Source organism: Mercenaria mercenaria, chromosome 13, assembly GCF_021730395.1.
Source record: "Mercenaria mercenaria strain notata chromosome 13, MADL_Memer_1, whole genome shotgun sequence".
Classification (NCBI taxonomy): Eukaryota; Metazoa; Mollusca; class Bivalvia; order Venerida; family Veneridae; genus Mercenaria; species Mercenaria mercenaria.
This window is the reverse complement of record NC_069373.1, coordinates 9,575,867-9,594,621: the sequence shown is the minus strand read 5'-3', so window position 1 is coordinate 9,594,621 and position 18,755 is coordinate 9,575,867. Positions and strand designations below refer to the sequence as shown.

The window sequence follows — 18,755 nt, the reverse complement described above, 5'->3', positions numbered from 1 at the left end:
ATGGCTTCCTCACATGAAAGAATTTGACATTGAAACAAAGTTTCAAACCCACATTTCTGTGGGGCAAGTAATTTGAAGTCAGCCACCTTAACCTTTTGTGACCAGTGCAGATCAAGATCCACCTGCATGTCCATGCAGGCTGATCATGGTCTGCACTGTTTGCTATTCAGTCAGTTTATTTTCTGTGAAGACCACTTTGAATAAGAAGTGGTACTGCCCAAATTAAATGATGGAACAGTCCATTTTAGAAATTTAACAGGGAAAAGGTTAAGCACTTTGACACAGAGGCCTCATATAGTAGAGATGCAGGAAAGAAAAGGATATATGTAATGCAGAGATACAACCAAAAGGTACAGTGAAGAAACTGTAGACAGAAATATACTATTTTTTACAGAACCTTTCTTAGGCAACTCAATTTGACTGTGAAATCTTCCATTATCATCAAAACTTGATACAGGTGACAAATGTGTAGTTTCTCTGAATGTTCCGCCATTAATGAACTGCAAAAGAGAGCAACGTTTATAATATCCAACTGAAACTTTTTTTTTTTGTTTCCTTGTCAAAAAACTGAGATAACTAGAAAATGCTTTTGTAAAAAAGCGCATGTCTCTCCCAATGCAAAGTCCTATAGGCAAGAAGTCAATAGGGGTCAGGAGCGAAAGTCAAAGAGACACTGATGGTTGGCTGCAATAGGGATCATCTACTTGGCATGTCCAGTCATCCCGCTAAATTTCAACACTCTTGGCCTAGTGGTTCTCAAGTCACTGTTCAGGCTCCTGTGACCTTGACCTTTGATCAAGTGACCTCAAAATATATAGGGGTCATCTACTCTGCATGTTCAATCATCCTATGAAGATTCAACACTCTGAGTCAAGTGGTTCTCAAGTTATTGATCGGAACTGCTTATCAATGTTCAGGCCCCTGTGACCTTGACCTTTAATGGAGTGACCCCAAAAACAAAAGGGGTCATTAACTCTGCATGAACAATCATCCTATGAAGTTTCAACATTCTGGGTCGAGAGGTTCTAAAGTTATTGATTGGAAATGGTTTTCCATGTTCAGGCCCCTGTGGCCTTGACCTTTAACAGAGTGACCCTAAAATTGTTAGGGGTCATCTACTCTGCATGACCAATCATCACATTAAGTTTCAACATTCTGGGTCAAGTGGTTCTCAAGTTACTGACCGGAAATGGTTTTCAATGTTCGGGCCCCTGTGACCTTGACCTTTCACAGAGTGACCCCAAAATCGTTAGGGGTCATCTACTCTGCATGTTCAATCATCACATTAAGTTTCAACATTCTGGGTCAAGTGGTTCTCAAGTTACTGACCGGAAATGGTTTTCAATGTTCAGGCCCCTGTGACCTTGACCTTTAATGGAGTGACCCCAAAATCGATAGGGGTCATCTACTATGCATGTACAATCATCTTATGAAGTTTCAACATTCTGGGTCAAGTGGTTCTCTAGTTATTGATTGGAAATGGTTTTCAATGTTCAGGCCCCTGTGACCTTGACCTTTGACGGAGTGACCCCAAAATCAATAGGGGTCATCTACTCTTCATGACCAATCATCCTATGAAGTTTCAACATTCGGGGTCAAGTGGTTCTCTAGTTATTGATCGGAAATGGTTTTCAATGTTCAGGCCCCTGTGACCTTGACCTTTGACGGAGTGACCCCAAAATCAATAGGGGTCATCTACTCTTCATGACCAATCATCCTATGAAGTTTCAACATTCGGGGTCAAGTGGTTCTCTAGTTATTGATCGGAAATGGTTTTCAATGTTCAGGCCCCTGTGACCTTGACCTTTGACGGAGTGACCCCAAAATCAATAGGGGTCGTCTACTCCAGCAGCCCTACAACCCTATGAAGTTCAAAGGTTCTAGGTCAAATGGTTCTCCAGTTATTGCTCGGAAATGAAGTTTGACGTACGGACGGACAGGGCAAAAACAATATGTCTCCTGGGGGAGACATAATTATTTCATAAAAAAATCTAATTTAAAGGTTACTATCAAAACAAACATTATTATTGTTTCACAGTCAGTAAAAGCAAAAAAGACAAGAGCTGTCGGATGACAGCGCGCTCGACTATTCGAAGAATTGATTGAAGAATGGGGTCAAAATATTTCTACAGATATTCAAACAAAAGAAAAAAATACATTAGACAAACAATGTTCCCATATTTGTGGATTTCGATAAGTCTTGCACTAAATGGCAATGTGTGAACCAACTTCAAAGTCCAAAAAGGGCCATTATTCAGCCAAAATAGTTGTCAGAGTTATGTACTCTTGCCTATAGATGGAAATCATGATGATAAACAAGTGTTCAAAGTTTAAAAGCCATATGACAAATAGTTTTGACAAAACGTGAACTTGTATGAAATCAGAACCAATTTCCAATTCCAAAAAGGGCAATAATTCAGCCAAAATATAAGACAGAGTTATGTACTCTTTCCTACAGATAGAGACTATTATACTGAACAAGTGGTAAAAGTTTCAAAGCCATATGTCAAACACTTTACACAAAATATAAAATGGTAGGACTTAACCAAGATTTCTAAGTCAAAAGGGGCCATAATTCAGCCAAAATCCTTGATGAAGTTATGTACTCTTGCCTTTAACTGGACATGGTGATGGTAAACAGGTGTTGGAAGTTTCAAAGCTTTATCTTCAAGGACTTTGTTAAAATATGAACTGGTACGAAAAAATTAACCCAGATTTCTAAGTCAAAAAGGGCCATAATTCAGCCAAAATCCCTGATGGAGTTATGTGCTCTTGCCTATAACTGGACATGATGATGGTAAACAAGTGTTGAAAGTTTCAAAGCTTTATCTCAAAAGACTTTGTCAAAATGTGGACTGGTACAAAAAACTTAACCAAGGTGTGACGCCGACGCCGTGGTGAGTAGGATAGTTCTACTTATTCTTCGAATAGTCGAGCTAACAAAATATCAAAAAGAATGTGAATAATTTCACACAATTCTACAATGCCTCCGCAATGCAAATAGTATCTGATTTAACTGTATTATTAGTTTCATTAACTTACTTTCCATGTTTATTTGTTTGTTTTGGGTTTAACGCCGTTTTTCAACAGTATTTCAGTCATGTAATGGCGGGCAGTTAACCTAACCAGTAATCCTGGATTCTGTACCAGTACAAACCTGTTCTCCGCAAGTAACTGCCAACTTCCCCACATGAATCAGAGGTGGAGGACTAATGATTTCAGACACAATGTCGTTTATCAAATAGTCACGGAGAACATAAGCCCCGCCCGAGGATCGAACTCGCGACCCCGAGATCCGTAGACCAACGCTCTTACCTACTGAGCTAAGCGGGCGGGCTACTTTCCATGTTTAAGAGTGAGTATAATTCAATACGTGATTTGAGGCATTATACTAATCTGTTATATTGTGAAATCATCAATTTCCACAGTAATTCCATCATCCCGCAAATAAAAAAATCCCCATTTACTTTAGTTCAGACGTCAACATCCACAAAATCACAAAATCATGATTAAGTTGTTTAGTCAAAACCATGAAAGTAAATGATTTTACATTACTTTTACAGACACTGAAGCTTTATTGTTGATTACAGAAAACATTTTACAACAAGGAGCTGCGTTCAATAAACGCTTGATGCCCCTGGTGGCAGCCTTGTCGATACAAAGCAACCTAAGTCCAAAAACGAGGTCAAGTTCAAGGTCAAGGTCAAACTGAGGTCAGGTGATGTCTGAAGATGAGGAATGGTCACAGGTTGCATCTGCATTAGTATCAAGTAATTCTAGTAAGGGGTATTTATGCTAGACGAAACGGTCCCATTTGGTTAACCTCGTACGGATGGACGAACGAATGAACGGGCTAACGAACGAACAGACAGGACAATCACTATACGCCTCCCGCATCAGTAGATGCCGGGGGCATAAAAAGTCTGAAAATATGAATACAATATAACAGTAACTAACTAGAGCTATCACTAAAGGCGATGAATGTACCCCCAGCATGCACTGACATAGTACATTGCAATTTGATGCACAAAAGATTGCATAATTATGTGGACTGAATGTACATAGACTGTATGTATATAGTATAGTAACAAAAAACAAAGTCCCATAACTATGCAGAATATTTATCTAAAAGAATGTAACATGCACCATGCTCAACTAGGGTTGGTACTGATCACTTGTGTGAAGTTTCATTAAACTGTGTGTAAGGGTTTGGTAGATTAGGCACACACAAGATTGCATATGCAGACTGTATGTACATAGTATGTTAACAAGAAACAAAGTCCCATAACTCTGCAATTTTGGTCGCTGAAAGAACCTAACATGCCCCATGCACAACTACTGTTGTTACTGATCACTTGTGTGAAGTTTCATTAAATTGTGTCAAGGGGATGAGGAGAGATGGTGCGCACAAGATTGTGTCTATCTATATAGTATAGTAACAAAAAAACAAAGTCCCATAACTCTGCAATTTTTTTTTCTAAAAGAACCTAACATGCCCCATGCACAACTACTGTTGTTACTGATCACTTGTGTGAAGTTTCATTAAATTGTGTCAAGGGGATGAGGAGAGATGGTGCGCACAAGATTGTGTCTATGGATATGTGTCTATGTATATAGTATAGTAACAAAAAAACAAAGTCCCATAACTGCAAATTTTTTTTCTAAAAGAACCTAACATGCCCCATGCACAACTACTGTTGGTACTGATCATGTGTGAAGTTTCATTAAAATCTGTCAAGGGGATAAGGAGAGATGGTGCGCACAAGATTGCGTCTATGGACAGACGGCCAGACAGACAGACAGACAGACAGACAACCTGAAACCAGTATACCCCCCCTTACAACTTTGTTGTCGGGGGGTACAATAACATACACAAATAGTACAATACAATATACCAGGGTGCACAGACACAATATAATATACCGACATGCACTGATACAATACAATTTCCCAGAGTGCACAGTTACAAATCAATATACAGGTAATACTCGTAACTGGAAAACAACAGAAAACATAGATTTTGATTTTGTTCTGCTTGCCCTTAATCACCCAATGAAACCTGTCCCTAGTTTAACCTTTAGCCTGCTGGTGGCAAGTGATTCTGTCTTTGCGATCAGTGCAGACTAAGATCAGCCTGCATGTCTGTGCAGGCAGGTCATGGTCTGCACGGTGCGCTGTTCAGTCAGTAAATTTTCAGTGAACACCCCTCCAAATAATAAATGGTATTGCCTAAATTGAATGATGGACCCAGTCCATTTTAGAAATTTAGCAGGGTAATTCTAGTGTATAACAAAGAATATCATAAAGTAGATTTTCACCAAGTCCTTCACAGAGTGACTTCAATTAAAGCATACAAAATCCAACTGTAAACTAACCTCTCCAGGAGACACCATTAACTTAGATTCTATGAGGCTGACACTTCTCACAGGTAGCCAAGCAGTATCTGGCTCAATATACTCTGCTTTGTCCAGGACCATCTCACCATCATTCACATTAAAACCGTAATGTTGACTGAAATCTGTCGCTTCACTATCACTCTCAAATCCAAGTAGGCGCACAAGCTCACTTACAGGTATCTGTAAATAACAATGTTGGATATATACTATTGTTTTGTAACATGTATGCTACAATGTCATTTTCATCATACATCCATATATTGTCAGGACATAATCCACACATCAAGGTTATCAAGGAGCTGCGTTCTAAAAACGCAAAATCCTGCCCACGGCTCTATGACCAAAGATGCTGTTTTTTCAAGATTGTTTAACAGTGAAAATCATATGAAGGTCAAGGTAAACTATATATATATGTCAGTTTGTAGGTCTTGCCACAGGGTTTGTTGAGTGTGTATGAACTAAATTTGGTCATTTATTATGGGCTGTAGGACAAAAATGTTGTTTGTTAAGGTTTTAAGATCGAAGCTGAAGGTCATATGAGGGTCAATGTCATTTAAATATAGGTCAGTTTGTACGCCTTGCCACAAGGATTATTGAGTGTGAGTAAGAACTAAGTTAGTTCATTTATGATGGCCGACCAGTCCATCCGCCTATACTAATAGCTCACACTTTATTCTTGGTTCAAGTAAGCTTACATCAAACAACTGATTTTCTTACAGCACCTTTTGTAACATATTTAAACAAAATGTAGAAACTTTATGTCTAAACAAAAAAGCTTCACACTATCATAAAGGCAAACAACAACCTTAGGGTTCTGTTTTGATTTAACATAATGTTACCTTTAATTCTAACACGACCAGCAAATAACCTACATACATGTAGAGCAAAATCTATCTCGGGTTATACCGCAATAAACCACCCGCGTGCAATGACATCATCCGATCCAGGCGCGTAGCACTGTCGAAAAAAGTAGTTTTTCGTTCTTATGCGAAATAATATATCACTCAGGTCTACGGCCTTCGTGACATATTCTTACACATAAGAACTCAAAACTCGGGTTATTCTACGATAAACCATGTTTGGGAACTTATTTCTTAAGTAACATTTTCTGAAACAAGGAACAAAGGGGAGCAATAAAGGTATTTGATTTTATCCTGTTCTAAGTTAAAAAAATACTACACGCATCTTGTACATAAATGTAGTTCATTATAGGTCATATACAGCAAAAGGATCATCTTGCAACACGGGTGTAACATGTAGTTTTCAAGCACCTGTAAAAACATTTCAAACTCTAATCCCATGTGCAAGAATACTATTAGTAGTTTAACCAAAGATCAAAGTTACAAAATAATTTAGGCTCTTTATGCATTTTCTGATAAAGTGAAGGTCTTAGTACATAGAAAATCCTAAACCAAACCCAAGGTGCACTTCACTTGCTGAATAACATTCCTATAGTTTCATGACTCTAGGTCAAAGACTTTTTGAGTTGCATGCACATGTACATGCAACACAAACATTTAAGCCCTTAATGCCTATTTTTGACTATTTAAAGCCAAGAAGGCCAAATGTCAGTTCCAAATGAAACTATAGATGCACAACTTCAAATGCAAAATGATTTTTATAAAGTTTCAAACACAACTCTATATTATCCCTTATCATGCTAAACATGCTTTATTCTGCCTTTGCGACCAGTGCAGCTCATGATCAGCCTGCACATCTGTGCAGACTCTGATCATGGTCTACACTGTTCCCAATTCAGTCAGTATCTTTTTGGTAAGCACCCCATTTAACAGTTGATGGTACTGTCCAAATTGAAAAATGGACAAGATAATTATAGAAATTTAGCAGGGTAAGTGTTAAATACTTCTAAAGATGTGTGCAATTCAAATTTTGCTGAAGAAAAAGGTAAACTAAAGTGCAAAAAAGTTGGGGTGGAAGTAGGGGATACAAAAAAGTACATGTGTCATTGTCTCGAAGGAAGTACATGTCTCATTGTCTCAAAGGTAACATAATTTTTTATATTACTGTAATTGGTAAATTTCAGCAATGGATCATAATATATATATATACACACATACCTGTGCTGATCTGTTGCCCATACTGTAACCTCTCATCATCAGTAAGAGGGCTCTGTTCCTGACTTGTGTGAAGTAACGATGCATTATACATGCATTACTGAATGATGCCTGCTTCACAAGCCTGAAGAACTTGATGTAATTATTCCCATTGAGAGCAAAGTAAGCGTGAAGTGCAAACTTTATGGCTGGTGATGTTCGAATACCTGGTCGCAGTTGCTGCACTTCTCTGCAAGTATTGAGGGAATGAGAAAGGTCTAGATGGAATGTAATACTATATTGACCAACTTAAATGACTGGCAAGATATGTACTTCCTGTACTCAATTGTTGATTACATATAAATCATTTTAATTCTGGCTACAAATACCTTCAAATGGACTTTTCCCTTTTAGTTAGAGCATTAAGTGTCACCTATTAGTCGATTCATACTTTGCACTACTTGTTAATTGTCAAACAAGTTCAAGAAATGTTAACTAACTAATGTATCAATAATGCCTTTTTTCATTTAATACCTAAAAGAACCAAGTATTTCTTGGTATATCTCCACCACACAGTTCTAAGGCCCTGTGGATTAACCCTTGCAAGTCTTATATATATATTTTTCACATAATAACAAAAACCCATTTGAGTTATCTAGTTTTCTAATGATTGTATTTCCTTAACCTCTAGCCTGCCAGCGGCAAGTGATTCTGCCTTTGTGACCAGTGCAGACCAAGATCAGCCTGCACGTCTGTGCAGCCTGATCATCGTCTGCACTGTTCGCTATTCAGTCAAATTTGAATAATAAATGGTACTGCCCAAACTGAATGATAGACCAGTCCATTTTAGAAATTTAGCAGTGTTAAACAAGATTCATATGACGTGCACAGTAACTTTTGCATACCTCAATATATCTCCTTGATTTAGATTCATTAGTACCATGTAAGCCCGAAACTCAGCTTCATTTTCACAGTAACATTTATGTTTCTTCTCTAAATCAGCGTAAAACTCTTTGAGAGTCTGTAGACACTTGGTAAGGTTCTCGTTGTTGATTTTGGCATCAAAGGAATGCATGTCCTCCTCACATAGCCTCTCGGAACAGTAGATATGAAACCTCGCACATTTTTCTATCAGGTCTACAGCATCTCTGTCATTCAGCTGCTGCTGGATAATATCCTACGATGTATCGAGATAAATGATTAAACAAATTGGAGACTTACAACCTAACTTCAATTCAAACACATAAAACACCTAACTTAGGAAAAATGTGTTCATCATGTAATCATATTTTACAATCTTGAAGATAAACAGAAGTAGTTTGTAAAATTTGGGTCATTATGATTTACTGTAAAAATATTCTATTTTTCTGAAATTACACAGTTTTTCATAAAACTTTGCTAACCATAAATGAAAAACATTTACTCATCTGCAGACTTCCCTGGTGACAGAGAATCAGCTAAGAAACAGGCTGAAATGCCCGTCTTAGGCATAAAAAAAAAATATGTTTGTTTCCTGTAACATGCTGAAAAAAATGGGGGTCGGTAGGTAGGGATTTTTTTTTTTTTTTTAAATTTTTTTTTAGTAGGTGTCAGAACATTTCAGTGTTTAGTAACCTTATTATCGCCAATTAACTGCCTAATCAGGCCTCAACCTTAAACTTTCTTCAGCAGTTGCAGCAGGTTCACCAACTGCTAAAATCTAGTAGACCTGCTCAGACTTTAGTGGACCTCCAATTCTATCTCATAAATTGTGATGCTGTAGACGTCATAACTCATATGACTCAAAGAAACAGGACTTATTTCTAAATAATTAAAATGGAAAGACTGTAGCAATCTGTTATCCCGAAAAATAATATTTTGAAAAGTGTCCCAAAATATGGAACACAATCAGCACCAGTGTTGAAAGTGAAAAAAAAAAACATCATCAATTATCGGTAATCATTCTGATGATAAACTAAGTAATTGGCCTCGTTTTCATCATCAATTAACACCCCCTCAAAGAGCTAAAAGAAGTGTGTCGGTTATTGTGGCATCTGCAGTGGAGATCAAACGGTATTGTTTCCACGAGATTGTCATTGCATTACGTCATGTTTTCGCGCCATGTGACACATCACTGTCTGATCGTACTTTCTCGATTCCTTTAATTGTTGAGAAGAAATCAGTAAAAAAGTTTTTTCTTTAATTTTTAAAAAGCGAATGTGCAATATCCCGAATAAACTGACATGTAAATATGTCAGATCGTGAACGATACTGACCTATTTGCCCTCAAGAAATTTACATTATTGTTTGAGAAGAATATCTAACAAAGTGTTGTGTCAAAAAATATATGTACGAAGACTCATTAAAACTTATTAAAAATCGCAACGACATCATACTGCCTCATTTTAAAACCACATTTCTATTTACATTCATGAGGTCACGTAACCTATTCTGCCGTGTTAACAGAAATCTGTTTGCCAAAAAATCGTTTTACTCCATGTATTTAAATTGCTGCCACTTTTTCATATTTAAGATTTTTTAATTGTGTTTTTTGTACTTTCTGGTCAAAAGTCTGAATTTTATTACCATAGTATGTACCGTTTATTTACTTTAAAAAGGAAATAAATAATCAAGATCGCGCTGTTTGAAATTTTACAAAACATTATATGAAAATTTGATCGTTTTAAAAGAATTTGCCTACATTCCTGTCGATATCTTATTAAAATTGTTATAGAATTCAAACTGTATTAGTTCTCAAGCGGTGTTGAATATCTGAAGCGAATATATCAAAAAATGAATGCACTACGCGCGTTTTTTTGTGTCAAAAGTAACTGCGATGTAAATTAAGTATTACGATAGGGCGCACGTGCTTGTGGAATGGGAAATTACCAGCATGACGTTTTGATATTTTTACGATTCGCGGGTAAATTCCAGTCAATCCAGGTAATTTTGCCTGATGTAATACTCAATTTGGTAAAGTTACCACGTAAAAAACCACTCACCCGATCGGTGGAGTAGTCCATTCGTGCTATCCTGACTTTAACTCGCCAATGCTTATAACTGTAGAATGCGTACTAAGGCAAAAATCAACTTTCGTTTTGTGAATTCGCCGATATGGGTACGATCCCCCACCCCCATCACCCCTATTTTCCACTTTTTAAGGGTTTTATTTTATTTGCAGACCGTGACTGAAAATTGGTTGACCGTCTCTCTACCCAACTTTTGATGTGGACCTGCCGATTTTGGTTGCGTCGGTCCAACGGTTCCACCGCTAAGGTCGAGGCCTGTTACAATAAATTAAATTACTAAAAAATAAAATTGTTGAAAATTTGCTCCCGCCTTTCAATAACAGATGTTGTTCATACAAATTTTTTTTTCTACACTGATTCCTTTCGTTCAGTAAACATTGTGTAACAGCAAAGTTCATAGTTTTGCAGACAGACATAGCTTCGGCCGTTTTTGCCAATTAGAGATTTCGGGGCCACAATTAATCTTTTGTCGCAAATGCTCAAGTGCAACCGACAGCGTAACCCCTGAACAAGTGGTACAAACATGATAATAGACTGCTCTTCTACGAATTGTTTATCAATAATGTTTACACCTTGATCAATAAACACCTTTATAATGAAGTACTAAATACAAACCGCGAGATAACCACGTGTCAGTCGGCGCGTGGCGTGATTGACATCTGTCAGTAGCTAATTAGTATATGACGCTCCGCCTACTGCCATTACTTCCGCTTTGTGGCGGCGAACATATGAAATTCACCGAGATTTTGATTGACTAGGGGCCAGAACTTTTGAACTCGATATGCATCAAAGAAAACTTCTCGATTTTCGCGGGTGAAAACCCGGAACCTCGAAGTCTACCGACAAAACAGGCTTTTCGCCATGTTGTTTCATGTCGACAGAACCAGGAACGTTCGTGACTATGCGCGACGAGGTCGGGTGCAACTAAATTATCCCTATAATCAATAAAGATATGATCAGAATCTCGAATTTTAGCCCATAAAAAAATTGCGGTCGGCGGTAAAAACTTACGGTCGGTCGGGTTACAGGAAACAAACATATTTTTTTTTTAGGCCTTATGATTTAATAGTAGTCCCACAGAGTGAAATGCAGTAATTTTTGCTGAATTCAAGGGAAAGTTAGAAAGTTAGAACAAACAGCTTTCAAGCAAAAAAAAAAAAAATAAGACTGTTGCATTAATAGTAAACTAATGAAGAGTCCAAACAAGCCATGAGAAATACTTCAACACTTTGGACAATTTACAAGGTAACTCACTTTTCTTATGCCTCTAGTTCTGTTCCAGAGAAAGTCGAACCAGTCACCCCAACGCCCATCCTCCTCCCTGTTAGCCACTTCACATAGCAAGTACGTCATGGTTGACTGTAAAACTGGAATGGGACGTAACTCGTGTGGAAGAGGTTCATCCTGAAATATAAATGTAAAAAAGATGATATAAAAGTATTTTTTGATGAAATTACAAATGCAATGAAGAGGATGTATACTGTTTAAAAAATTTAATATCACTGGCATAAAATCTGATGGTCATGGCAAAAAAAGGCTATCTTGTGGGGGTAGAAATTCATGGATTTTAAGGTCTTAAAGGTCAAATAAATAGTAATGTTCTAGGTTTACTGGGATTTAATGTTGTGGGTTGACACAGTACATAAGTACCCCACAAATAACAATCTGTCTTGCATAGCTACATAGTATCTGTCAATGTAAGAGGAGTTCTTTACGGAAACATTTACTGACCAGTTATGGTAATTTCTTTACTTATAAATGAGTCTGGAAGTGGCAACAAAAATCATGCTGCAGCAGTCCATCTCTACTTGGAAAACAAGATCATACAGGAGCTCTGGCACCAGTGACCAACATCTGATACATCTGAACAGAATATTCATCCTTAACACCAGTCTAATATCATCACTTTACAGTTCTTCTATATAAATGCTGTGTTGTATAGGTGGAGGTCAAGTGACTTCAAACTGATTTTTACAAGTATTACACTCATGAAGCAGCTAATACGTTCAAATACATTTAAGTATAAAACAAACTTTAGAAGGAAGTAGTAACCTGGTCTGGTGATGACCTCAGGTATTCCTTAACTGCTCTACTGTGATCAACCTGTGGGTTTCTACCAGGCTGAAATATATAGTAAGAAGTACAGTTATTCAACAAAATTTTGGGTATCCAAGGCAACAACTCCCTAACAAATCAAATTTCTCTTCAAGCAGACACTGTTTACTGCCTGCAATTGAAAATACTGTCAAGGTGTTGCGAGAAATACATGTGCACAGTTCACTGGTTCAGTCGGAAAACATTGTATAGCAAATCAAATAAATTTTGCACAGCAAACCAAAGATCCCTACTGTTTTAGAGGAAGAGAAAATACCATATATTAACAATTTCCTTTATCAGAAACAAATGAACAGGGACATAAAGCCTATAAACTTACAATGTTTTCTGTCCCTGGAATAATCTCATAGTAACTAAGCTGACGTTTATCCTCACGGTCATAGCGCTCTTTCTCCGGACACATATCTGGACAAGTGCCAACAAAAGCCTTCACCATATCTTTCTTTCCCTTCACACGATCTAAAATAGGTTTAAATTGTATAAATGAGTAACATGACATCACTGTGTTTTATTACAATCTCCTCTAAATTTGTTTAGAGGACAAATCAATAATACTTCACAAAACAAGTTTCATTTGTATTTTGAATAAATCCATTTACTCAGAGCAATTTGTTTTTTACCTGGATATTTCAGCTATATTGCATAACCTTCATCAGCTACTGCACTGAATTCTGGTCAGTGGGTGTCACATGACTTAGAATCGTCACATGACACCAGAAGAGAAATGTACACTGCTGGAAGCTCTAACCCCTTGTCCCAGTCGAGTGATGGTCGTCACTGCATGATGAGTATGGCTTATTTCACCAGTTATACCAGTTTAGGATTGAGTAGTATTTTAGCCAAATTAAGATTTGCTGGATTTTGATTGATGCTGACACAGTTCAAGTTACATGCTTATTTTCCAGGTTAGACAGTTCATACTAATTTATTTTAGGCTGCTTGTGAAATATATTAATTGAGCCGTGCCATGAGAAAACCAACATAGTGGGTTTGCGACCAGCATGGATCCAGACCAGCCTGCGCATCCGCGCAGTCTGGTCAGGATCCATGCTGTTCGCTAACAGGTTCTCTAATTGCAATAGGCTTTGAAAGCGAACAGCATGGATCCTGACCAGACTGCGCGGATGCGCAGGCTGGTCTGGATCCATGCTGGTCGCAAAGCCACTATGTTGGTTTTCCCATGGCACGGCTCAATTACTCTCAAAACCTTATTCCTGATGTAATCCACCATCACAAAGGTATGAATGAAATAAAACAGATAACTTACTTTGTCTGATATATTTATCCCTTAACCTCAGCAAGTTTACTCGTTCCGTCGTTGTCCTGGCAACACATCCCTCAAACATGCTGGTAACAACTAAAAACACAATAATACCTGTATAAACTATGAAGGGAATATAACATATACTGGTAGGCTGTATGATATACAGAAATGCGAGTCCTGTTAGTAATGGCGCTTTGACAAAAGAATATATAAACTGAAGTTATGGACTGGGAAAGTAGGTGTCGGATGCTTGACGCGGATGTGGGATTTTAAAGTTAAAAATATAAAAAAAATTACAAGGGTAAAAAGGAGCAGTATGTGGCAGGTTATGGAATGTCAAAGAGGGATAATTATTATACAAAAACTTAAAGTTTAAAAAAAAAACAAACGAAATGGAATAAGTTATACCTGCACATATGACCTTGAACAGAGAGCTACTCACCCAAAATCAATAGGGATCTTCTTCTAGTGGTACTTAGTCAATGTGTTAAGTTTGAAAGCTGTACCTAACATATTTTTATGACTTACAGTTCAGAAGCTGAAAATTTTGATGGATGGATGAACAACGTCATTCCATGATACGTGAACAGATTCATGAAGTTGCAGAGCTGACATGAAAAATTGCCTTAAATCTTTGACCTTTCAGCAAGGGGTTCATATTTTGCATGTGACATGTTGTCTTGTTATGGTGGTTATTTATCGCTATTTATTTCAAAATTAGACATGCCACAACAAAAGGGATCGGCCGGACATGATCTTGTGCACACATAGACACACAAAAATATAAGCATTGATAGGGTTGACTCTATATGTCTCTACCCCTATATTTAATGATGTGGGACTAACAAAAAGTGGTAAATAAACAGCATCAGATCTTACATTTTTAATAAACTGTCAGCGATAAATAGTTGCTCCACCTCTGGACTTAAAGCAGCCTCCTTCACAACTTAAAGAGTTTAGGGTGGAAAAGCCTGGTACTGAAATCCAAAATAATATCTTACTTTTGTCAGATTTGATATCAACTGATGAAGAAGTTGATGGGGTAGGACTGACACTCCTGGATCGTTTCTCTGGTGATCTCGTTAGTTCCTTTACTCTCCCCTTTATATCCTGTGTCCCCGCCATATTCTCTAGCTCTTCATCCACGGTGTCAGTGCCCTTCCATGATGGTTTCTTAGACCTTGGCAATAGGTCAGCTTAAAAAAAACCCACAGACACATAAAAAATTGTGAAGAAACTCGCAATCACTGCACTCAAAACTGGATACAGAACTATGATGAAGAAATTCATTTAATACTATTAAAGGATTTAGTGTACATGCAAAACAAAGTAGTTTGTAATATCATTTGTTGTCTATATTTAAAGCAAATAACAGCAAACAAGAACTTGGTGTTCCTGGCTTGCTTAAAAGTTCAAGCATGAAGTGTTGTTTCATTTACTGATAACCACAAACTTTTCCACATTTGGACAGTCTTACATCTGAATGTACACTAAATCGATTTGTTAGTGGCTGTGTTTTTATTTACACCAACACAATCATATCATGGCTTTACAGCTTTTTAAAGCAAGGATGTATAGCAAAGATACCCCTCCTGCTAGATGGCTTCCTCATATGACATATGAAGCAGGGTTCAAATCAAAAGTGATTCAGTCGAACTTTAATCAATCGGTCATGGAGGCCCTTTATTTTTGATAAAGAAGAAACTGACTTACTATCACTGGTTCGTTTTACAGGCCTGGTGGGTTTCACATCAACATCAGGAGAACTTTTGGTAGCCTTTGGAGTAGCTGTCCTAGCATACTGACTCCAAAATATTGTCATAGGCAGCACACCTCGAGCTAATATACGTCCCCGCACCTTTGCCTCTGCTGCAGCTTCCTGGTTTTTCAAAAAACAATTAACGATTATATGAATAACTAGAATGTGTCTGTAGGATACAGGTTGTGCCCCCATATCATGATAAAGACTCATGCAAGGTTTCATAAATCTATATCAAATACTTTTTGAGCTACGCATGTCACAAGGTGAAAATGTGCATTTTTTACTATTTCAGGGGCCATAACTCTGGAAATAGGGGGCAGAACCAGATGAAAAATAGGAGATGCGCAAGTTCATATCATGATGAAGACTCATATTTAAATTACATCAACACATTCCATAAGCTTAAATTCATAACAAAGAGAAGTAAAAAACTAGAAACTAGTAAACTGAAATTCAGTTATCAAAGGCAAATAAAATTGTACCATATTTTACAAATACATGTTGTTTGTGCTGTCATGTCAACCAAAAATTCAAAGCACTCAAGCACCACGAGTATTATAGAGGTGTTTTGATAAACGGTCTTTGATGAAACCAAAAATACTCAGTTATTTTTCAGTACAATCATTTTGAATCTTTCTACATATTTAGATGTATGATGTTTTATTAATAAAATGCATTATTTGCACATAAATGATATGAAAAATACATGCCATGAATGACTACATCATATTGCTTTCATGACATTTTCAACATCATATCCCTAAATACCTTAGGTGACTTACTTGAAAGCATTGCAAGTCTTGAAATAGGGAAGATAATTTCTCCAAATTTGAAAGGTAAAAGAATGATCTTCATAAATATTTTTTTATCTCAATTTTATTTTTTGTCACTAATACAGGTTCTGATCTAATACACTGTGTAGAAAATGTCTGGAATGCACTGACTTTCAGCAAAAGATCATGACAAACTAAGGATTCTTACATGTGTCCTGAAGTGTACAGTGGCCTGCATTTTGGCCTGGTTCGGAAACACCTTTGTGACTTCTCCGAATCTTTTGAAGTGTGACCTCAAATTCATGATTGTATTGTATTTGTGCGGGACATTTCTACAAACAATCGCCACCTTGCTACTGATCTCTTCAGACATCTGACGTCGCAATGATGATTTAGATTCTTCTTTGTCATCTACAGTATTTAAATTAAATCAGGTTATCAACAGTATTGAAGTGTTATCACGTGTGAACATGAATGTTATGATTTATCATATCACATACAGGATGTAATTACCATGTCACCTACAGTTTATACAAGGCAGTCTGAAAGACAGCTAAATCCCCTGCCACTGTTATGGATAGTGAAAGGGTAAACCTTAGACCTTAAGCGGTGACCTTGACCTTGAGCAGACAAGGCTGACTTATGAGTTCTGCACATCATCTTGACGAGGTGATCATTTGACCCAAATTTCATGAAAATCCTTCAACGGACTTAGGAGATATGAAGCGGACACGAAAGTGTCAGTTACAGACAGACAGAAGGATGGATGGAGACCATTTCTATAACCCCCCAACACTTGTGGCAGGAGATTAAAAATGTTATCATACTATCTACAGAAAATGAATGTTATGATGTGTCATATACAGTATATGTTACCATGTCATCTACAGAATATAAATGTTGTCATGTCATCTACAGAATATAAATGTTATCATGTCACTTACAGTACATAAATTTTATTTTATCAATATTTTACTTAAAGACTCCTGTATATGACTTTTGCTGGCATATGCACTTAACTTGTCCTAGATGCCACCTGTATAAAGCAACCATTCACTTTAAGCAGCAAGTCACCTAACTTCCAGAACAGATGAGCCGTGCCATGGGAAAACCAACATAGTGGCTTTGCGACCAGCAGTCTGGTCAGGATCCATGCTGTTTGCTAACGGTTTCTCTAATTGCAGTAGGCTTTAAAAGCGAACAGCATGGATCCTGACCAGACTGCGCGGATGTTGGTCGCAAATCCACTATGTTGGTTTTCCCATGGCACAGATCAGATACAGTTGAAACTTGATACCAAAAACTCACTTATCTCAAATTACAGCTATCTCAAAGACATTTTCAAGTCCAATCCCAAAAACATTTGAGCCGCACCATGAGAAAACCAACATAGTGGGTATGCAACCAGCATTTTAAAGCCTATTGGAATTGGAGAAACTGTTAGCGAACAGCATGGAGCCTGACCAGACTGCGCGGATGCGCAGGCTGGTCTGGATCCATGCTGGTCGCATACCCACTATGTTGGTTTTCCCATGGCACGGCTCAAATTATACCCAAAATATCATCGCAAGTAGAATTTTTGTTATCTCAAAGTAAAATTCTGGATCTCTTGGATACCGAATTTCAACTGCATTTGTTCTACCTTCCGCCTCACTAGAGCAGCTGCCAGCTTTTGGTAGTCAATGTTTGGCTTCCTTGGCTGGCTGCTTGATACAGATTCTACTGCATTCATATTTCATAACTCTATTTAACAGATGACCTTCCGTGACAAAAATGTTCTTTGAAAATGAGCACAGCAGATCATGGAAAGTTATGGAGAAGATCCTCCTTCACACACTTATGAATACTAAGTGCAATATGCTATACATCATGTCTAAGAAAACCACAAAGGTGGCCTATGTCAAGCTGGTTTCTCCATTTTAATTCTGGTAATTGGACAAAGATTATGTTTAAACATACTTATTGCTTGTTGAATACACAGATTTTTTTAACAATTTATGTTTATCTCCACAGAACAGACTGCTTCTTAAATTTCTAACCAGTGCTCACACCTAAGTATAAATAATGCCAAGCAGAGTACCTGTCTACTCCTCCAAACCTGCCACCTCACATAGGGAATCAGACACTGCATACTGACAATATGGTACAAATCTCTTTATCTCTTGATATATAATTAAATATTTTCTAGTACCGTAAAGCGGGTTATTTCTACTGGGGAATATTTCTGCATTTCTGCGGTCTCTCGGTAGAATCGCAAAAATATTTCCAGCAGAATATTCATCCAGCAAAAATTAAGAACGAAGAAAATCTGCATTTTTTTACAAATGTTGTTTCATGCTATGTTTCCCTAGGTAATCCGAAGTTCATAATGGCATGGTCTAAT

General features: G+C 37.4%; 1 protein-coding gene across 2 annotated transcripts in view; it reads right to left on the bottom strand.

Annotated features, from left to right (window-relative positions):
• LOC123529902 (germinal-center associated nuclear protein-like) overlaps positions 1 to 18,755 on the bottom strand; it is a 69,691-nt gene that overhangs the window by 36,261 nt on the left and 14,675 nt on the right. For both annotated transcript variants that reach the window (XM_045310486.2, XM_045310487.2), the window contains exons 6-16: positions 16,581 to 16,783; positions 15,551 to 15,716; positions 14,839 to 15,033; positions 13,841 to 13,930; positions 12,893 to 13,032; positions 12,511 to 12,579; positions 11,713 to 11,862; positions 8,356 to 8,627; positions 7,475 to 7,700; positions 5,376 to 5,576; positions 398 to 500 (exon numbers count right to left, since the gene is read on the bottom strand). In XM_045310486.2, the coding sequence (XP_045166421.2) occupies positions 398 to 500; positions 5,376 to 5,576; positions 7,475 to 7,700; positions 8,356 to 8,627; positions 11,713 to 11,862; positions 12,511 to 12,579; positions 12,893 to 13,032; positions 13,841 to 13,930; positions 14,839 to 15,033; positions 15,551 to 15,716; positions 16,581 to 16,783 (1,815 nt within the window). The remainder of the gene's footprint in view (positions 1 to 397; positions 501 to 5,375; positions 5,577 to 7,474; positions 7,701 to 8,355; positions 8,628 to 11,712; positions 11,863 to 12,510; positions 12,580 to 12,892; positions 13,033 to 13,840; positions 13,931 to 14,838; positions 15,034 to 15,550; positions 15,717 to 16,580; positions 16,784 to 18,755) is intronic.